Genomic DNA, 22989 nt, shown 5'->3' on the forward strand with positions numbered 1-22989 from the left:
GTTTAGCACATTTTGTCCTTGAAATTATGCGTGGCATACATAGTATAAACAAAGGTTGTTTGCTTGTATGTTCATGTGGCGTTTGCTTGACGCCAAGGTTTTGGGAATCCCCTTTATTCAGACCATTTCCTAATTTACTGAACGATTTTCCCAGTAATTCTTGCCTACTCTCATTTATTTCAATGTAGCCCTAGCTTATGTCTACTTTTAGAGGGTTCCAGACGGGTTTAGTAGTTAAATCTTTCGTCATATACGTATAATACGTCAGAAATATGTTTATTTTATGTAAAGTAGGCTAGTACTAGTAGCATTTCCCGCATGTTATTTGTCAGCAGGGCACACTTTTGTTTTCAAAAAATCGTACACCCAGCACTCAGTACAGCAGTACATCCCAAACTGACTCGTAGAAATAGCCCAAATTCCTTGTCGAAGAACAAAACTTTTCACTTCATCAAGTAAAAATCGGTTGAGGCAATCAAAAGTTATGGGCAGGGTCTATTTCACCGGCTACCGATTTCCGAATTGGGAGAAAGTGACTTAGGTAAACGGCTAACCCGATACACAATTGATATTTTTTTACTTTGGTAAACGTGGCTGGTGAAGTAGACATTTATTTCATCGGTCACCGTTGACCGAAGTAGGAAATTACAAATACAGTAAATGACAATTAGGCTAGGCTGTGAATTGAAATGTATGCTAATTTTCAACCTAAAACAACGTACTAATTTTTTCAGAGTATAAATTAACCTAAAACTTATCCCCTCTGGCCCAAACTTTCATTTCTCATGGTTAAATTTCTAAACTGAGTTGCGACGTCAAATAAATGCCACTTCTCAACTATAAAAATGACGTAAGTTAGTAATTTTGACTCTTTTATACAAGTACACAACCACAGGTTGCCTTTATATACTAGACACCAGCTAGGCTACTTTGACAGTGTGATTTGCTGGTTGTGAACTTGTATTCTACTAGACCCCTAATATTTCGAAATTTTAAATTAATTTATAACTAATCCCTTCCACCCGATCTCTCATGACTAAATTAGATCTTAAAATGATTTTGGACAAAAAAAAAGTCAAACAATAGCAAGATTCGAATGGGAACTCATGGCAGGTGAAGAAAAGGGCAAGAATTTTGTTCCAAAAAAATTATATAAATCAAAAACAGTTTTAACCTTATCCAAACCTGGTGCGCGACATTACTATTTTAACTAGGTGTGGTCAACACTGCACACACATTTTCAATCGTTAACTACTCAAAAATATACGTCGTAAACTGATCAGATTTTTACAGGTTAGTAGCAAAAATATCTGGCTTCCTGTATACATCATAATTGTAAAACTAAAGAAAGTGCATTTAGTTTAAATTTAGTATTTCTACAAGTGATACATTTCTAGAAGTTTTTCTTGTTACGCCGTGCACCCGCTGTGTGGAAAACCAGCTGACCGCGAGAAGAGAACACAAGAGAACAGTTAGTCGAGTCATTTGTGCGTGAATGAGTAAACGAAAACGATACGCTTCAATGCGGAGAGAGAGCAAAATTATGAAAATATGACAATATTTGAAAAAGTACAAAATCAAACTTTATAAAACCAACGTGGAAAGATAACTGAAACTTTTTTAGGAAAGGTCACCAAATTTCACGTTTCTACAGCAAAAGTGTAACTGAACGCCACGTTTGCTGTGACTGTGTGCAGGAGAGGCCATACCTAGTTAGTGTAAATAGGGTTAAATTAGTGCCAAGCGTCTTATTCTTCTCTAAAATATACAGGTTTACTTGCAGACTTGGGCCGTTAAATTCACTTGGACCACTTAGGCTGCATGAAGCACTTCGATCCTTTTAACAACTTCGATCACTTGAAGATGAGTTGAAACTGTAAAATCCAATTGAAGAATAAGGTATCGCTATGACAATACATCTCACAAACTTTCAGGAGTAATTTTGAGTTCATAGTCATTGACTTGATGTTTTTATATGTCGCCGAATAGATGTTTTTTAAAGCAATGTCAATGTTTTTTGTTGCACTTTTTGCAACGTGATTAAATTATTTGCGCATGTCCATTTCTTCTGTTTATATAGAACCGTTAACATAAATTATATGCATTATATAAATTACGCATTATATGCACGAGTTTGAAAAAATTTAATCGCAAGGTTTTAATTAAATTTTGAAATTTCAACCTGTCCTCAAGTTTGTGAGATAGCGTCACGTTAGGCTTCAATGGAATTTTGCAGTTTTAACCCATCCACAAACAATCGTAGTTGTCAAAACGAGCGAAGTGATCCAAGCTATCCAAGTGAACCTGTATGTTTTGAAGGCACCCGTCTAATTTGTTATTAGGGAAACAAGTTAACATTTAGAAACAGTTAATATTAAAGCAAAGGTTTCCTTTCGCTTTTGAATGAAGACTAAATAGCAATGTTTACAAACTATCTATGATTGCTACAGATAACCAAGCTAACAAATCTTTATTTTCACATGATGTCACGATCGTTGCTGTAAGTGTCATGGTGAACAACAAGTTTTCTTCTTGTCACTTTGTTAGTGACAGCTTAATTTTCCAAAGTATAACCGACAGTTGGTCAAAGTAAGGATTTTACAGTATTTACAGAGCAATGTAGTCTCTTGGTGCAAAAATGTAACAGGTTTTAATATTGAAATATTTTCACTTATGGGCTATCTCAGTTAGATCGATGTAAAAGAATTGGTTAAAAAGATACTAAAAGATAAGGTAGCTCCACGAAAATATAAAGGTAATTAGGGAAAGAACTGAAGCGTAAGTGTGCGAAAAAAGAGCCCTCTAGCTTCTAAAATTTCGGAAAAATTCAAAGATTTGTGCAGGGATCAAATTTTCTCCGAAATGGAAAATTTAGCTTTCCTTGAGGTCAGTGTGTTTGTCTTTCTAGGAATAATGGAAATGCAAGTAGCCACTTGAAATTTGGCATTTTTAAAGAAGAAGAGTTGCTACTCTTTCATATGAAAATTCATTTAATTAATAAAAATTTAATTAGCGATTTTTGGCAAAATTTGACACACTGCTTGCTTTCAAATATTTGCTAGCCTACCCTATTTAAAATTATCTGAGTAGAAAATGGTTGCAAAATGCAAAAATTGTATTTGAATGTGGACAAGTGAGCAGAATGGATATTGACTTCAGTGAAAGTTTTATGGGAAATGAGTTGCTTTTGGATTGCACTGGTGGTAAGTGTTACACCAATATCATAAAGTAAATATTAAATATAGTGTCTATCACTGTAATTGTAAATATTTATAACAATGTTTATATTTATTTATAAAGCAATAAAAAAACAACAATATACGCCCAGGGCTATTATATATCATGGTCCATCCAAAATAGGAATTGCTTTAGGATAGATTGAAGCAATATTTGCAAAAAGTTTCTAATAAACTGAAGGATCGGAAACATGAATTGCATTTCATCTTTGATCAATGATGTTTGGACACCATCTTGCATAGAATGGTCTTCCTTAAGTTTAAGTTTATTTTCTGAAAAGCCTACTGGTAGTTTATTATCCAAGTTAGAAAATTTCAGTTTGTTATTTTGTTGAAATGATATTTTTGGTATGAAAAATTCAGTCCATTCTCGTAAGTTTTTGTTAATTTTTAAAATAGAATTAAAAATTTGCTAAAACGCATAGTTAGGTTCCCTGCACTGACAAGACTATAGATAACTTAAATTTGGTTCTTAAATGTTTGTCGCACATGCATTATGTGAAATTGTTTTTGACCTTTTGATTCAATCAGCAAAAGCAACGACTTAAAAGATGCAGGGTAAAGGCATGGCCAGTGGTGCAGGGTTACAGCCATGTTGTTGGTCACAGGAATAAAAATACTTTCTCTATAACTGTAATTTGTGTTACAAACCAAACTTGTGTTAATTATCATAGAAATTTAATTTTTTGTTAGTTATACTTTTTTGGAACAGTTGTGTTTGTCACAAGTCAGGCCAGTGCACCAGTTTTACCAACGAAATGATTGTTTTGTCATCAACACAATCTTGCATAGCATCAGGCAAGTTGCTTTCACATGAAGATACTCAACGTATGACTATTGAGTATTTTATTCAGCCATGTAATTTTTGACAGTATAGCAGTGAATCGCTCTTCTTGTTGGTGTCATCTAAAGTTGTCGTCTCTTTAGTTTCATAAGTAAAGAAACAAGATTAGTAAAGTTAAACCCAATTTGAGCATTTTGTTGTGCTATAATTATTTTGCAGTCATGTAATATTGCACAGAACTTTCTAGTTGGCTAACGAATGCATGTTTTAATGAACAAAGTTTGGATGATTTTCCAGTAGTGAAAATCAGTTTTTTGATATATAACGCAAAACTTTTGTCGCAAGAAAAAAGCATGAGTTGGCTAATACGCCAGATGTACCTTTAACACAAATCTAAATGTAAAAGTTGTTGAAAAATCTCATCGATGTGCGATCAGCTTATATAGAAAATTTGTTTTTTTGCCCCTTTAGTTTGTTCACTTTGGCTGTCCATTATTTTCAATATTTGAAAGATATGCATAGTACTATAAATAATTAATAGATGATGTTCATATTATGGAGTTTCTCAAGTTCCTCCATAAAAACTACACTTTCCTAGCTGCTCGTTATTATTGTATGTCTTGAATAAAATTTTGTTAAGCTATAAGTATACAGTCAAATTTGTATAATTGCATTCTGGATAATCGCATAATTCGTTTTATCGCATAAAGGGCGCAAGTCCCAAACCATAGTCTATCATTTGTAAAGATAATACTTCGGTTTATCGCATATTGGTTTATTGCATAATCCGCTTAATTGAATAAAAATGAAGGTGATTTATTCAATTATTCAAAAGTTTTTAAAAGATAAAATTGAAAACAACGCGCACTGAGAGCGCACACGCAATGCGTAAGCTTTGTGACTTGTACTGCGTTTTGTTACGAAACAATCAAACCAACAATGCTCAATTTAAGCATTAACACGTGGCTATCAATACGCAGACATTAACATTCGCACTGTTTTAGTTTCATTTAAGCGTTGCGTTAAGATGATGCCGTAATATGTGAAGAAGTTTTACGAAACAAACAAGTTGAAAAAGACGACAACAATAAAGAAGGCTCTGCTGACGCAATCGCTGTGACAACGCTAAAAAATAAAGAAGTTCTGTATGTACTTCATACAATTCGCCAACGACTACAGTTTGAAGGGGCGGACATGGCCACATTTGTTCGTTTAAAAACACAAATGCAAGAAAGCATGTTTTCATCTTTTGCGTGCTTGAATGAATGGATGATCGCAATACACAATAAACGTTAGTGTTTTGCGTGTTGACGTCTTTACACATGACCAGCTTTGCACGTCAAGTAAGAAAATAAGTGGAATTTGCACTTTCGCATAATTCGTTTAATCGCATAAAAAGGCTTGGCAAATTGACTATGCAATTAACCGGATTCGACTGTAGTAACAAATTATATGATGACAAAGCTGTAACGTTGGACATTAAAAGCCATAAATCAATATTTGATACAGAAAATAAGAATGCCAGCTTCTCCGCATTTATTTAATTTTACTAAGCCAAATCTTTACTTGTCTTGGAATAGAGTCTCCAAACCCTGGATTAGAGATTCTTGTGAACTCTAAAAGGTCCAAACTGTTATTCTATTACTACTGTCTGCAAAAAGGCAAATGCAAGGGGTTTAGCAATCGACCTGGCTTTTGAATTATTTTTAATTACTTTTAAAAATATTGTGTCAAAATTCATTTTGCAGTGCTTAAAAAGGAAATCCTGATATCGCAACTTTTTCAATAAGCTTTTTTCCCTACTAACAGTCATGTTTTGCATCTTGTTTTGGGAAAGCTGTAACATTGGTAGTACTCTGTATTTACATAGGACATGGCTTGTGTATAATAATCGTCATTAAAATCCTTAACATCTTAATGTGTAAACCGTAAAATCTTGACTTCTATAAACTCTAAAAATTGGTTTTTAAAATCCGATAACTGACATCATTGATCTCAGAAAAATTTGACTAAATAGTTTAATGTTTCTTGAGTGTTTTAATTAAAATGAACACAACAAAAAGTCAGTCTTAACCAGCATCTGAGATTACACTATGCTGTACTTCAAATGTTTTCACGCTAGAAAACTTGCTTCTGATGTAACATGTTTAGCCTCTTTATCACAACTGTTTGATTGCAACACAGTTGCAAATAATTAATTTCTGCTGATTTTGTTTGATTTTTGCACCACAATCTTTTAATAGCCACACAAGGTAGCAATCAGCACTCATCAAAGAATGCAAAGCAAAACATTTTTCCACCTGTATTTTGATCTTATGACCAAAGAACTTCATTTCTGAGGTTTCCACGCCATACTCTTTCAATCCAAAAGATTGACTTATATTGAAAAAACTTACCTTATTTATAACACTTATTCAACTCCAACAGGCCAATTTAATTTTTAAAGTTTCTTAATTCCATACTACCCTGATGCAGTTTGGACACAATGCAAACACTTAATGTCTAAAGTTTTTAGATATTTAAAATACGTAACTTGATTCTTTTAAGACATACATCCACAGACAGGCCATACTGATGTGCAAGTGCCAAAATCAGTTTTAGGTGTTTGTCAGTTATGTCTTTGCCAGTTTATGCTATGATGCATTCTGCTGTGCCATGACGTGCTTCACATACCCTACATACTAAGGTCTCAACATGTACATGGGTTATACCCATGCCCATTAAGGAGAATCTCTACAGGCTGTGCTTTTTAATATGAATTTATATTAACTTTCCTTACAGGTAAGACATCAATACTAGAAAATGGATGGTCTTCGAGACTTCCTGAGAATACACCATCACTTAAAGCACATGGCATTGAAAGCTGTTTAAATGTAAGAATATTTTCCAAGTATATTGTAGCACTAGTATATTCATTTACCACACATATTTGTAACAAGTTAAAGCACAGAAACATTTGACGTAATGAGTGATTATGATCTTTGTTCCCGATTTGTAATTAAATATGGTAGGTGTGGTGTATAGCATTTAATTTTAACAAGCAGCGGTTTTATCAGCTGATGCATCCAGATTAGAAGCGAAACAACAAACCCAGATGGCAAAATGCCATCAATTTTTTTTTTCGATACAAAAACGTGTTTTAACACAAATATTTTTCAAAGACGAACTGTTTGATTTTCACAGTATTAATCATATGCAAGTCTTCACCATTTTATACCAATAGTGATACATCCAAGAACAGTCAGTTATGTCAGAATAACTCTTTGTTTGTTTACCAGTACAATGCATATAGAATTAAAGATGGATTTACAAACTTTTGGGTTTGTTAACTGGGGATTTCATAATGTAGCTTAAATAAGAAAGTGCCATCCCATGGCAAATTAAATTTAGTAGATTAATGGACTTATTATTTTTGAATTTGTCAGGCAGCTTTAGCTGTATAAAAATACGAGTATATGCATTGATTCGATATGGTATGTAACAAACAGTTTGAAATCTTGGATTCAGTTCTAAAGTTCGAATACATTTAGATATATGTATAGCCTATATTTTGTTAAGTTTTGTAGTCAACAATTGGTCAAATAATAACCACCACTTTTAGCACCGCAATTTCATCATTTGCTTTTACACTTGCTTTGCACGAATTTTTGAAACAAATTGAAGGATAGACATCGAGCATTTTAGATGTTAAATGATTCCAATACTCTATTTTAAATCTCGAAGGTGTACATGAAACTGTGAATAGTTTGATAGGCTTCAATTAAGACTGTTTTCAACTGTATGAACTGCATTCAGACTTTAAATGTGTTTTGAAATGTTTGAAAATTCACAGCATGTTAACTGATTCACATAGTTATTGATTTTATGCCTGTTGAGCTTTTGTCTGCAGTGAAGTGGGTCATGTCAAGAACCACTCTCAGCCCAACTATTCTTTATTGATGAGTGTTATATTGCCTATATAACTGAAGCATGGAAATATACAGCCAAACTGCCTGATATGAGTGATATCTGATGATTTTCATTGTTAAATTTATAAATTATATAGTTTTTATCATTATATTTAAAATTTCATTGCAATTTACAAAACAATTTGCAGTCACATGTATTTGCATAATAATTGATGTGCACCTAACGTTTTAGGGCCATGTGGGAGACCTGGTTAATGGGTATATATCTTCACCTGATCGACCATCAGAAAATCAAATGCAGATGTCACTTGATAGCAATTTTCAAAACAACACTTCAAGCCAAATTCATTCAGTTAATGATTTGTTTACATATCTCCAAGAAAGTGAAAGAATGGGCGGTAATTTGGTTTTAGTTGCAAGTTACATTATATCGAAACTGTAACTTAGAATGTAATTATCATACTCTCTCTAAGCATTATAATTTGTTTTTTGAGTTTGCTTTAAATGGTTAACAGATGTCTTCCTGAATGGAATTAAACCCAATGCTCGTTTACGTACTGGCTCCAATGCCTCATCTTCTACTTCAGCGTATTCTTCACAATCATCAACACCTCCTCCAGTTCCCAAAATCGTACCCCAAATATTTGAAAAAGACTTTTTTGGTGCCGATGTTGTTCAAACTGTAAGTGCAAATTAAAGAGATGTAGATATGGGTGATTAAGGATCAATTGTTTACACAATGAAAGTTTGTTTACTTTGTTTAGTTGTATTATTTTAGGTAAATAAAAGTAAATTAAGTGATTCTGAGAAACCTCTTAAAATTCATATACCTCAAAGCTCATTAGTGTGGAATTTCAGTTTAGAATGTTACGTTAGCCCAAGGTTGTGTTTGATACCATTTCTCAAAATTACTTTATATTCAAAAATCTCATTATGCCATAACGAAGCATCTACCAGCCTCCATATAAATGCTAATTCTTGGTATTTTGCAAAAATATTATTTCCTATGATTTTTACATAAAAGTTTTTGCTGAACTGTAAGCAAAATTTTATCTATCTTTTTGGAAGCATAATGAGGACTGGATAAATCATAATTGGAGTGCCATCGTGGTAAATATTATATGGTAATTAGAAGTTGCGTTTGAGCTCAATAACGTTTCCAAAACTTTCTAAAAGAGTGCGTTCATGAGAATACTTTATTTGGTACAAAGGTGTTATAATGATGATGTCAGGACTGGTAGACTTGAAGAAAACTTTGTGTTTGAGCTTTCACTAGGGATCACATCGAAATACTTGGGGAAGCAGTTTTGAACCTTGTGTTGGTGGAAAGATACAAATATTTTAGTTTCTATTCTGTACCAATAGTTGTACTGTATTGTTTCAGCCTGCTGGTGATGATTTTTGCGATGGTACTTTCTCTTGTAAAATGAAAAATCCTTCATCTGCACCTTTTTCCACTGTTGCACATATGCCTGAAGATGGATTAGCCAAGTCACACAAATGTTCTGACCATTTAGAAACGGTATGTGAGATATTTGTTATTTGCTATTTCGAGTGAGTATGTTATGTGTTATTAATATTAACAGGCGAATCTTTTAGAAAATCTGTAAACGTGTACCCATTAAAGATATATGGTGTGCTATTGATATTGAAAGTATTTTATTTGTGAATTGATTACACTATAAGTAGTGTTTTTTCTTGAAATAATTATAGCCAAATTGTGTTTTATTTCTCCCAAGTTTACTTAGGTTTTACTGTTAGTGTGTATAAATAGTACCTTGGATTATTGCTGCATTTTAATTTCTTAGATTACAGTTTCCGATGACGAACAGGCCGACTTTGATAGAGCAGTTGAAGAGGCATTAAAGGAAACTAATCGGTATACCTATTATTATATTTTAAAAGTTGTGACAAGATTTTGGTACATTTGAAATAGTGAAAAAAGCTTTTTTGCAGAATAAAATGTTACATTTTTACTTGTTTAAACAAACCTGATCTTATGTCTTCTGGACTTAAATTAGGGATACGGTATCTGAAAAAGCCAAATTCCTGAAAGTCTCAATGACCAACTTTCGCGACCCCAATCAGGCGCTATACAGCATTTTACAGTATGTTCTTACATTCTACCGATCCAAACGTTTATTTTTTCCGCAAGACAGCATCACTGTCACACAGGGAAAAAAGCACAGAATTTCCACATTTCTTTAGTCCAACAGCTTTCTGTTTTATTAATATTAGATCTTTCATATTTTACTTAACGAAAGTAAGGCCAAATTTGCTGCATTCATTTCCTAAAGGTTACATAATACTAAGGTAGGTCTGGTTCCTATAAAGCAAGCAGCAAGATTGATCCCACAAAATAAACTAGCCTAGTCAAATGACTCGAAAAATAAAAAAGTCAATTTGCATAATTATCAAATAATGAAAATTACTATGTCACAAAGAAAAGTTAACTAAAGATCACACTAGGGCGATGTTTTAAAGCTGATAGGCCTAGAGGGAGCTAGGCTGTGAAAATATTGCCAGTTTGATTTCATAAAATGTATTATTCAAAATCCCGGAGATTTAAGCACTTTTTAAATTACTCCCTGATGCAGATTTGAACACTAAAACCCCGAACATGTCCGGGGAAAAGGCTGACATATAGCAATCCTAGCTTAAATGCCATAGAAGGAGTTATTTGGGGGGTATTGCTTCCCAGAAAAAAAACAAAGTTTTTTCATTGGAAACATTTTCAATTCCTTTCATGCATGCCACACAATAACTTTTATCTTCTACACTAATTTAGTCCAAACTTCCAAACTTCAGTTTGAAAGTAAAGTTCTTCAATAAAACTATTGCCGTTAGTAGAGATTAGTAATAATTAGTAATAATAATAAGATTAGTAGAGATTATGATGTAGGAAATGCCAAACCAAAAATATGCTGGGTAACTTCTGACATGTTGTGCTCATGTCTGTTTTGAGGTCACAGTGCTTTTATTACTTTTACAGAATAGGGCTAATGCAGCCAATGTTTGGCGTATGTTGTATTTTCGGAGTAACGCAGTATAAGTTTTTTCACAGATAAAGCTCAAGTCCCAGTAACCCACTTTTTCATTTTTTAGGCTATTAGCTGTCTACTGGTCGATGTGGCTTTGTTATTGAAAGTTTTATTTTGGTGTTACTTTGCTTTGGGATGTAAAAAAACCTGTATTATTTTGTATGTAGTTTGTTGAACATGCATAAAATGAAAAGTTGTAATGTTGACGGACTAATAAAGCCACTGGAGGTGTCACATAAAAAACAAGGTTGGTAAAAATATTGGTTTGGAAATGCTTTTTTTAATTGGCCTGTTTAATGTTATAGCCAAATTTGAATGACAATATTAGTTAGAACCGTTGTCAAAAGTTTCAAAATATGTGTATGTGCTGTGCTCAGATATTATGTTCCTTGAATTGGTTTTAATAAGAGGATATAGGTGTCATAATCATCATTCAATGCAATGTTTCTGTTGATTAGTTCCATGTTGTCTAAGACAAAGAAGATATAAATAAAATCGATTTATAATGAAATTAACATCAATTTCACTTAACAGTTCAACATAGAGCAATATGTTTTTTAGTTTTAATTATGTCATGACTGTACAATTAGTACATTTTCTTACTCAAATTGAGATCATGTTATATGGTCCTTTAATTTTCTGTGTCTGCTCCCACTGTACATCAGACAGTGGAACTAACAACACTTTACTCACCAGAGAAAGTTACTCCTAACAATGGTTCTGGTTAGCAAATGTCTTGACCCGAAGTCTCTTCAAATGTACAATATATATTGCAATATTATTATCCTTACTTGACACAAGCAATTGTATTTTTGAAAAGTTTGTAGCAACAAGATATGCTTCGCTATGTATAATGAAAATCAATTCAAAAGGTTTTTATTGAAACATAGATTGCAGTAGATGAAACTACCTTTTGCAATAAAATATTTTATTGCTAGATGAGTTAAAACCAAAAATCATCCATGCTTCGCCCTGTGAAGTTGGCCTGAAACGTCAGGGTACAGAAAAGTTTCGGTTCTCCAGTAAAAAAGCACTACTGCAAAATATGACTGGCTCCCAAGCAAAAACTTTAGATAGAAGAAAACTTAAAAAGCCAAAAGAACCTCAGTATTGCCAATCTTCTGGTAGAGAATATTTTCAAGTGAGTGAATTATAAAATATTCAACCCAAAGCCTTATAGCAATGTTCAAATATTTTTTGGAGTTTTATAAGTAATGTTTTTAACTTGATTACAGATGCCTGTTTCAAACTCTACACCCAAGCCATCTCCAATAAATATTGTTGTAAAACAGGAGCCAGTAACTAATATATATATATCAGCGTCTTCAAATAACTTAAATACAAACAAGCCAATTGGAATGGTACAAGTTATTAATATATATGCACTTTGAGTGCTCATGCCTGTTCAAAGTAAAATAGCTGCCAGGTATAGGCCTGTATGTTTATGATCAATACTTCAGGTTCCCATCACTGCAGTTGGTGCCTCATCTCACTCAATAAAGGAAGCAACTGCATCAGTTGCAGTTACTGTTAAGCCCAACAAAGCTTCCGTAGCATTACCACTAACTTCAGCTTCATCACAAGAAGGTAAGATTGTTCTTCATGTTCTTCATACATAAAATGCACCATATAACATAGATGTATAATATAATGAACGAGAACAGAGAAAAAAGAAAACAATCTACCACCCTTGTACTTAACATACTTTTTGCAACACCTTAAGTCTGTTTAAATAAATTACTTGTAGGTTAGTTTTTCTATATGTTACTTTGTATGTTTACCAGTATATGATAAAAAATTGATGAAATTATTGTTTTTCAGAAAAAGTATTTACCACCAAGCAATCAAAGCCGTTAATGGCTTCAATTACTCCAAAAACTCCGATTGCACCCAATCCCATTTCTGAGGCAAGCGCCAGTTTGTCACAAATGAACCAACTTCCATATGTTTTTTCGCCTGCTCATGATTTCCTTGGTGATGCTGAAATTTCACAAGACCATGCTTTGGTTGCAGATCTTGATGTAAATGTGCATATTTCAATGTTGTGATACATAAAACTCTGATGAGCTTTGATAGTAATAAACACTCTAGTACATTGGTTCCCAAACTTTTTCAGCTTGTGGCACACTAGAAAAATTATAAAACGCTCGCGGCACACTTACAAGAGAAGAAAAGTTGCTTTAAAAACTTTTTTTCACGTGTTAATGCGATGGAAGTGCTTATTGGATGGACATGTGTTTATTTATCAGTTATGGAAGCAGTGCTTGTCTACATGCCTTTTTTTAAATATTTATGCAGTTCTTTTCCAAAATTCCAAAAAGATTCGCGGCACACCTGAGAATCTGTGGCGTCACACAGTTTGGGAATCACTGCTCTAGTTTAAGGCCAACTCAAAGTTAAGAAAGTGCTACATGCAATTTGCAACTTTTCTCCTAGTTTCTTACTCAATCGTTTGTATTTTTATGTTGGTTTTACATGCAGTGTGTACAGAAGTGTAGGACCATGCTCAAAAAATTGCATTAAACTCCAATATGCTTGCTCTTTAATTAAGGGCCGCTTAACTCAGTTTTGCTCAGTGAACTTTGGTTTTAGAGCAAATTCTTGTTTTGAAAAATTACGAAATTTTCCTAGAAACAATTACTGTGAAAGTTTTACTTAAATGTAGGAAACTAAAGGCCAAATTACTAGAAGCTCCAGCCCAAACTTTATGGATGTATTTTATTTTAGCTGTGTAGTTAGAAGGTCGTAATGTATTTCTTTAGCAAATACAGCACACAAGATAACTGGCGTCACATAAATAGTCCAATAAGATTCATAATATTGCTAAAGTTTTATCTTGATATTCCTTAGACTCGTGTCAAGCGACAGCAGAGGATGATAAAAAATCGTGCATCAGCATGCCAGTCTCGTCAACGTAAAAAAGAGGTGTGTTACTGCAGCTGCAAGACATACTTTGCATGCACTGATAACCACAAATACTTGGTTTTAGCAAAATAAAGTACCATTTAAAATGAGTATGATAGGTTATGTAGGGATAAGTAGTACGCATAATCGCATAGTTAACTTGTACTATTGTCTATACTACTATACTATTTTCTTTGTACTATTACTGTTTTTTGTTGTCATCACAATCACCTACTTTTTAACCTTGATAAATCCAATTTTTTTCTGAAATACAGCACAACTGCAAATTGGCACTGCGTAAAAATTGGAAAAATTAGCACTTAACATTTAACTTTGTAGTATGTGACGTCTTTGGAAGTCAAAATGAATGAATGCTTACAAGATAATGACAAACTACGGAAGTTGAATGCCCAACTGAGAAGCAAGGTGTTTGAACTGGAAGAAGAAGTAAGAAAATGTATATTTTGCATAACATGTTTTGTTTACCCTATTTATAATTTTTAACATTGCATAAAATTTTAAGTCATTATCATTATTAAATTAAAAACCATAAATGTCATCCTAGCATTTTGTGACCTCAACCAACATATTTTAAATCAGTAGAAATAATTTCGCACAACATTTAGTTTTTAATCTAGGGTTGGTCAGATAAAACTGCTTAATTTTATTACATTTGATTAATACATGTTAATTAAACTTACGCTTATGAAGATTGTCTAAAAACTATGTCAGTTACACATAATGCCTTTCATTTCAGAACAAGCGCCTTGTGAATTTAGCTGCATCAACTGCTGTGGGGCAAAAGAAAGCTGCTTGTGTTTTCCTGCTTGTTCTCTTTATAGGCTTTAACTTAAATTCATTCAAGTAAGTTATGAGATGTAATCTTGTTTGGGTGGTTGCTTTCTGTAATTAAAAAAAATGTACAGGCACAGTTATAATTTCCAAAATGTTTTTATAAAGTTCTTTCATTTCAAAATTTTTAATTGAAAAGCATCCTAAAAAGTCTGCCACGATGCATTATACTGATGCTAGTGACTTTTTGCTACTTTCCACCACTATCAGCCATTTTGCTTTGTTGCGGGTACAAAACAACACCAAACTAGAATATTTTTTACTTGCTATCAGATTTTTGGCGAATGAAGACATTTCCAGTGAATCAACTTTGTCCAATCCTGACAACACTACTGGGAAAGGTTTAACATGGTTTACATCTGATGAATCGGGATACCATGCCCGTCAGCTTCTTTCTTTGAAAGAACAGAAACAAGAATTTGAAAAAGAAAAATTAAACATCGACCATTCTGAGATTGATTTTAAACTATTTGAGAATGCAATTAAGAAAAAGCATGCCTTTTGGTTGGATGACATGGTTGCAGATTACGTAAAAAAACATTTTGGCAGGTTGTTAAAGCTTAAATATGATTAATGCATAATTGATCTTCTATAACACTGGTCTACAAATTTCAACTTTTTTTTTCAGGTTTGGGTTTTGACAACTGATTGTAGCTAATTTTGGGGCGCTGAATCCGAAAATGAACTCAGATTTTCTCTATCACATCAAGTTTTCTTTCTATCGGTGTCATTATTTTATGAAATTGACCAATTTTACCCTTTTTACAGTAAAATGTCACAGTGATGAAAAGCCACTGCCAGTATTTATATCACTTCCAGAACTACACGAAGAGGCTATTTCTTCTTCAGAAGCATCGTTTAGTGAAGGAGAAAGTGAAATTTTTCAACCAGCACCCGAGGATCTGTCAGACAAGCCTTCCCAGTTTAATCAGATGGAATTAAATGATTTAGTGAGAGATTTGTATTTGCCTAAGCAATCGGCGGAGTTATTGGCATCAAGGCTACAGGAAAGGAAGCTTCTCAAAGCTGGTACAAGCGTGACATTTTTTCGCAAACGAGAAGAAGAACTGCTTCCATATTTTGCTTCCCACAATGATTTCGTTTATTGCAACAATATAGAAAGGCTTCTTCTAGAAATGGGATTACCACAGTATGATGCAGACGAATGGAGACTTTTCATTGATAGCTCCAAACGAAGTTTGAAGTGTGTTCTACTTCACAATGGTAACGTGTACGGTTCTATTCCTATAGGACATTCGGTGACAATGAAAGAAGAGTATCAGAACATCAAAACCGTTCTTGAAAAGTTCAAGTACCATGAGCATAGTTGGCTCATCTGTGTAGATTTAAAAATGGTGAACTTTTTGCTGGGGCAACAAAGTGGCTACACCAAATACCCATGTTTCCTATGCTACTGGGACAGCAAGGCCAAGGATCAGCACTGGAAGAAAGAAGAGTGGCCTCCAAGGCTTACCTTGACACCTGGAGACAAAAATATCATACGTGATCAGTTAGTTGATATCAAAAAGATCCTCTTGCCTCCTCTTCACATCAAACTTGGTCTCATGAAACAATATGTAAAAGCTTTGGATCATGAAGGAGAGTGTTTTAAGTATATATGTTATGCTTTTCCTGGTCTCAGTGAAGAGAAAAAAAGAGCTGGGATTTTCAATGGACCACAAATCAGGCAATTGTTAAAGGATGAAAATTTTGTAAAATCAATGTTGCCATTCGAGGCTAGAGCTTGGAATGCTTTCGGTGCTGTTGTGAGAAATTTTTTGGGAAACAGAAAAGCAGAAAATTATAAAGATCTCTTAAGGGAGCTACTGCTTAGTTTTGAAGATTTGGGATGCAGGATGAGCATCAAAGTTCACTACTTGAAGAGCCATGCGGATGAGTTTCCAGAAAACCTTGGGAAAGTTAGTGAAGAACAGGGTGAACGTTTCCACCAGGATATTAAAATTATGGAGGAACGTTATCAAGGTCGGTGGGATTGTCATATGATGGCCGACTATTGCTGGAGTTTGAAAAGAGAAATTCCAGATGCTGCTCATAAAAGAAAGTCCCTCAAAAGAGCATTTTTAAGCTTATAAGTGAAGAGTTCATATTTTATGAAAGCTCTTTTGTTGACTGTTTCTGAACTCGCCCTGCCCAAGTCCCTTTGAGTCAATCTTTATTTTGGCACTTTGCTATTTCTGTGTGTGTCTTCAGAATTTCTGCACTCCGTTGTCTATGTGCATATTGTGTGAACTGTAGGCTATAATTCAGATAATACCTTGTCACTGTCCTATCGACAGGTTCGTCAGCATAATGTAGTGTTTGATGTTATTATGGTTGCTCTTTTGTATGCCTATTTTTTATTCCAAAACATGAAATTTTAATAAAGACAACGCAAATTTGTGTGAATATAATATAGAATGCTTGTTTGCTAATTAAAGCTAGATTATTGCAGGTAAAACAGTGTTTATTGCATCAGAATTCCTTGTTTTGACAACAGAGGGGGGGCAAAAATTGATTTTTTTCAAAAATTAGGGATATTTCATATCTCAAAAACGTGATGTGATAGAAAAAATCTGAGTTCATTTTCGGATTCAGCGCCCCAAAATTAGCTAAAATGAGTTGTCAAAACTCAAACCTGAAATTTTGTGTAGACCAGTGTAATACATTTAGATTGACCACCAGCTTTGTTTGTCAATGGTATTTGTTTTTTTTTTCTTTTTTAATGAGTTGCAAACTCTATCAAAATATTTTTAGTGGATATTATTTAAACATCGTTGTTTTTCAGGGTATTTGATGTGCTTCAAGGAACACAATCTGTATCACTTCATAGAATCTTGCTCCGGAAACTGAAAGAGCTTGGAATTCACGTGAGAGTACCCTCATCAAGAACTAAAAGAATTTCTTACACACGTAAAGTTACATGCACTTTGATTATTTTTTTTCAAAACAATCTTGTTGTATTTTATCAGCTCAGCTGGCTTGTCATTCTCTGTGTTTTCATATGTTTGTTCAATATTTAACTAACTCAAAGACAACAGAAATTGTACAAAAGGAACAGTAGTGTGTATTAGCACTTCATAATGCTGTAAAACTTAGTGGTTCATACTGTTTTTTTTAGCTTCTACAAGATATGTAAGAAGTGTAATTGTTGATGCATTGCCTCCTGAAGATTTGGAAGATTTTGTTAAAATGGTAAGTCCTGGTTTACAGTAATATTATTGAACTGTATTTCTACTAAAACTGATGCATCACTTGCTAATTACCATTTGCATATCTATGTACTAGACCAAGTTGCCAATTTACTTCTGATCTAATGGATCAAAGTAGTTATCTAGCAACATTTTATTGTAGAATTGAAGTCTGTAAAGACAGATGTAATAGAGTAAAAATATCAACCCTACAGTATTGTTGCTGTATTGCGTTTCCTGATGCATTGACTATAAATTGCAGGAAAAAGATGTTCGAATTCCACAAGCTTCCCCAGTTGTGAAGGAAAATGTCCTTCCTGATTCACCATGTGAAAATCCTGGCAAACGAGCAGAACAACCAAATCAAACCGATACACTAAGGTCTGTTTTTACAGAGTACAGAAATTCTTGGCAATGAACCGTGTCTTAGATCAACTATGTCATTATTCTGAGAGGTATAAAAACAAAATGGATTTAAACTAAACAACCATACCCAGCTGCATTGAGTTTCGCTTTATATCATATCATAATACTGTATCATAATTATGGGAAATGGTGCAAAACAGCTCAATTTTGTAAAGCACATGTATGAAACTTGGGATTGTGCTCACATAAAGCAGAAAAAATGAAATTTCAGAAATTTTGGTCAACTCAAGATGTTTTTGTTTTTTTCCACGGCCCATGCTCCATTTAGAAGTTGATCTTGAAATTAGTCCAAAAATCGCTCATAATTAATCTATTAAAATATTCACACTCCACAGCCGTCTTTTTTGCACCCAAATAGTTTTGAAGTTTATTTTGCGCAGACTTGTCCACCTAATGTCAGCATAGTCAGTGTCCAGGATATTTTACCCAAATTAACCAAAATCGTATAACTTAAACTATTTTAATGGGTTTCTTCAGATTCTGGTAAATAAACTTTGAAATGCATTTCTGTTTGCATGAACAGGATTAGTGGTGACTTGGCAAGATGGATTGAACATTATGAGATTGCACAACGCAAAGACATATCTAGTGCTCTTACTAAAGTTTCGCCTAAGGTTTGTCACAAAGATAAATTATCTTGCTGTTAATCATTTCAATCACCGAGTAGCTATTTTTTTTCCTAGATGAAAAGGAAAAGAAAATCTGAAAAAACAATGGGTTCTCGTAGAGCTCAAGCTAAAAGGTTTTTCCTAACTACATTAAATTGCAATTTAGTTTTATTTGGAAATATTCTCATGATTGTCATTTTCTAAAAGAGTCTAGTTTGGCTGGTGTATTTATTATTATTATTTTTGGTCATGAATTTTGTCTATATTTGAGAACAGTGCCACCAGCGTAGTGCTTTATGAGAAGCGTGATCTCAAACTGAGAAAATTGCTACAAGCGATTGATCGTAAAAATGACACCGTTTACATGATTTCATTTAGTAAAGTGAGTAAACACCAATTGTGATCTTACGTAGCTGATGTAAATTAGGTGAACTGACTTTTCAATTTTTAGGATCATATCCTGCTTCCTGCTATGATGTTAAATGCTTCTGGACACACAAAACTTTCACTTGTATTACCTACTGCTCCACCAAACGGTATAAGTTGTTAATATAAATTAATATCATGATACGCACATTTGTAGCTATTGTACATACAGTACAGTAAAAAATAGACATTGTTATTTGTGATGAATGTTGTTGCAGACACATACTTATCCAGTGATAAACATCAAGCGATGATTCAAATCAACTGTGAAGTTTATTCAACCAATTTTCTTCAAGTCAAACAAGAACTTCTGGCTGAAAGTCATCATAATGCTTCTGGTAGCTTCCGTGTTATACAATATAGAAACAGTGGCTTTTAATCTACAGCAAACTTTTTGAAGGTAGATTAGAAAATGCTCCCAATGCCTCTGAGAGTTTGTGTTGTATTAACATCACTGCTAAATTTATCTCACTACCAGACAGACAGATTAACAAAACGACTGTTCGTTTGCATTATGCGTAGTTAAACGGAAAAATAATTCTTGTCGTTTGCTACACTGCCGTTCTATCTAAAACAGTAGGGAGAATGTTAACATAAATCACAGTTTCCGAAAAAGTGCGGGGAAGTAAGAACACTATGTTAAAATAAGTACAATACTTAAAAATAACAAAAACAATTACTTAACATAAGCGCTATATGTCAAACCTGCTTGCAGGTTTACTGTAGTTTAGGGTTTCCATACGTCCGGATTTGCCCGGACATGTCCGGAATTTTAGTGTTCAAACTGCGTCCGGGGGGGAATGCTAAAATATGCTTAAATGTCCGGAATTTTTTAAAATTGTTTGTTGCGTTACGGGTAATAGTTTCATTTTTACGTCATAAACGACAATACAGCGCTGTATTTGGGATACAATGATACATGGATAAGTGGAGCTGGGCTAGTAGCTGAAGGCCTTATATCTTGGTCGATATTGCAAGATTTAGAACATGTCTGAAACGATAAGAGTGTATATTCGCTGAAGAAAATTATAAAGCAGTGAAAGCAGTAGAAAAATAGCGCAACAAGAAGTCTGTTGCAGACCAAATGAGAATACTGTACCAAGGAAATTGTCGTTTGTTTAATGCTTAATGATTTCGAAGTGGGGCGCGGGTTTTGTTCGCACCGTCAAGGTGGGGCGCCTCTCCATAAGTTTTAGAACCTCTGTTCTAGTTGAAGATGCGAGCCGAATATGTTAAGTGCTAAAATTTAATTTTGTAACTTTGAGATCACCAGAGTTCAAATCAGAGATGGCCCAATAGCCTAGTGAATTCACGACACTATATTCAAAAATCCACTCCAGTATACAATTAATGGATAGGCTAAGCATTGCTATTGTGACGTCATATTGACAGACATGGTGTTCATACCTCATTTTAAAAACCGCTAGTGGGCACTATAGAATGTCCGGATTTTAGGCCACGAAAATATGGTAACCCTAACTACTGATTCTGAAACATCTGCATTAGGAATTCAAAAGATTGACCCCAATTTTACAGAGAACACTGGATTTCGTTCTGTTGGTGGTAGAGCAAAACGACATGCTCGCAATTGATGAAAATTATTTGGATTATTACACTGTGACTTTGAAAGGGTTAGTTGCTGATTTTTTGTATGTTTTGTTTGTGTAAAAAAGACGATTTGTTAAACAAAAGTTTATGCCTTGTATGCATTCGTTGTAGTTTAAAGTATCTCCATGGATGGGATCTGTGATGAATGTAACTCACAAGGTCACGGAACTTACTGCCATAAAACGTCTTTTGACCAGAACCTCAGTTCTGTTGGGGTACAAACTGTGTAGACCAGAGTATAGTATGTAATGAGAGAGCAAGGACGGACCAATTTGCACTTTTGCTTTACTTACTTTGATGTATTCTTACTATGTGTTCCTTATGTTGACCAGGATGATTGCGATATTTAACGTTTTGTTCTAGTAATGTAGTGTAATAAGTTTTACTTTTTATTTCCGTGGAGATTTTTTAATTGCTTCTTAATGGTACGATATCCATTTTAATGAAAAATGTTTCAATCAAATTTATCTCTGTCAGCACCTTTAGGGTCATTGGACATTGTAGCTAAACGAATAAATATAAACTAGGATAAGAGTTTTAAATCAATGTTAAAAGAGACAGCTTATAAGCTAACAAGTATTAATCAACATGCAAAATGCTACAGAACTTACAAATATTTTATACTGTTTTACAATAGAAGGTACCTTTGCATGCTTGACACGTCCATTTCAAAAGTTCAGTGTAGACTACGTTACAATAGCGACGGCAGCACAAATGTCCAATGTCAAAGTTTGATGCGTCCTTGGGACGTGCAAATTCGGTTGTTATGTCATAGAGGTGATTAACATTTGCGGAGATTCTGGTTTAGAAATGTAAATTGAATATCGTTCTGCACGTGTATGCCGTTGTAAACAAACTGATTCTGGGTACAAAAAACTCCCAATATAGGCGGAGTGAAATAAGGAAATGCTGCCGGGTCCAAAAAATTGTGCCGATATACTCGAATTGCTATTATTGGCGATACCGTTAGAGGCGAGTTTTACATTTACAGTTGTAGCCTACAGTGTATGCAATCGTCGATTTTGGTTTAACATTGGTGATAGGTATACCGGAATTTTGACTGAAGTTTCATTTGTGCAAAGGTGCGTCGCGTTATTGCCTCTGTGAACTAAGTTTTGGTGCTGCTACATGTTTTCCTTTTGCCGCACGATATCCTTTTCAAATTTGATGGAAATCATTTTTGTACAAAGTGAAGCGATTTATTGTGCATTTGTGAGACAGTGGTTGATGTGTGCTTGACTTCGTCTTAGTATTTTTATGATGAAAATAACAATATTGTATTCAAAAAAGGTTGTTTGAATCATGTCTGCCGTGCTCACCAGTCTCAAGTCTCAGAATATCTTGCTAGTTTCATATAGAAATTGTAGGTACTTTGCCTTAAATAGTTTAAATAATTAATGTACACTATCCTTGACCTGGGAAGAACTGACAATGTGAATCGACATTGTAAGAATCTTAGTTGTAAGTAGATTCTGCCTGATTCGCACAGAAGTAGGGGTAAACTTGTAATATTATTAATGTTTATTATACATTTTAATTGTCACGCCTATCATACCTTTGTGAAAAAATAAAAACAGGATATAGTTTGGCGCTGAACGTTAACTATGTTCTCGCGACTTTGCTTCAAGAATTACTTCAGTATGGGTGACAATTCTATCAGGCAAGCTCGTTCGAGTGATGTGAGCTTTATGGTATGCAGTAAAGAATTAAATTAACTGAAAGTTCAACTGGTGTTGCAGATACGTTTAAACTTTCCACAAGTTGCTTAAGTATGTCTCCATTCAGTGTAACGCTTTCAGAAAAACAGCAGTTTTCTTTAGCGTTATTGGCTGCCGTCTCCCAGAATTTATGACATACGTCCTCATTAAACATACTGTAGGTTTCTCATTCACTACAAATTTAAAATGTGCTTTCGATATATGTAACATGAGGCCCCTTTGAGTTTTGTAGAATTTGGCAAAATATTCGCATAAGAAATTACTGGTTTTATTGAGTACCTCAGGTAAAC

At 34.0% G+C, this 22989-nt stretch overlaps 1 protein-coding gene across 1 annotated transcript; it reads left to right on the forward strand.

Annotated features, from left to right (window-relative positions):
- The first annotated feature begins 3043 nt into the window (after positions 1–3043).
- LOC143468835 (uncharacterized) lies at positions 3044–22286 on the forward strand. The gene is made up of 25 exons (XM_076966267.1): positions 3044–3203; positions 6802–6893; positions 8161–8326; positions 8444–8610; positions 9313–9450; positions 9737–9807; positions 11137–11216; positions 11908–12110; positions 12205–12330; positions 12430–12556; positions 12791–12990; positions 13820–13894; positions 14213–14320; positions 14631–14737; positions 14999–15274; positions 17511–17635; positions 17844–17917; positions 18176–18294; positions 18863–18953; positions 19023–19081; positions 19224–19329; positions 19399–19483; positions 19592–19711; positions 20910–21004; positions 21093–22286. The coding sequence occupies exons 1-24, from the start codon at positions 3143–3145 to the stop codon at positions 20963–20965; spliced, it is 2832 nt and encodes a 943-aa protein (XP_076822382.1). The 5' UTR covers positions 3044–3142; the 3' UTR covers positions 20966–21004; positions 21093–22286.
- Positions 22287–22989: the final 703 nt, after the last annotated feature.

Source organism: Clavelina lepadiformis, chromosome 8 (genome assembly GCF_947623445.1).
Source record: "Clavelina lepadiformis chromosome 8, kaClaLepa1.1, whole genome shotgun sequence".
Taxonomy (NCBI): domain Eukaryota; kingdom Metazoa; phylum Chordata; class Ascidiacea; order Aplousobranchia; family Clavelinidae; genus Clavelina; species Clavelina lepadiformis.

Excerpts from the sequence above, each read along its gene's own strand:
- LOC143468835 (XM_076966267.1), top strand. The coding sequence starts at position 3,143 with ATGGATATTGACTTCAGTGAAAGTTTTATGGGAAATGAGTTGCTTTTG. Across the intron at positions 9,808-11,136 it reads GCATTAAAGGAAACTAATCG|TTTGTTGAACATGCATAAAA; the intron begins GTATACCTATTA and ends TTTTGTATGTAG. Across the intron at positions 18,954-19,022 it reads TTACTAAAGTTTCGCCTAAG|ATGAAAAGGAAAAGAAAATC; the intron begins GTTTGTCACAAA and ends TTTTTTTCCTAG.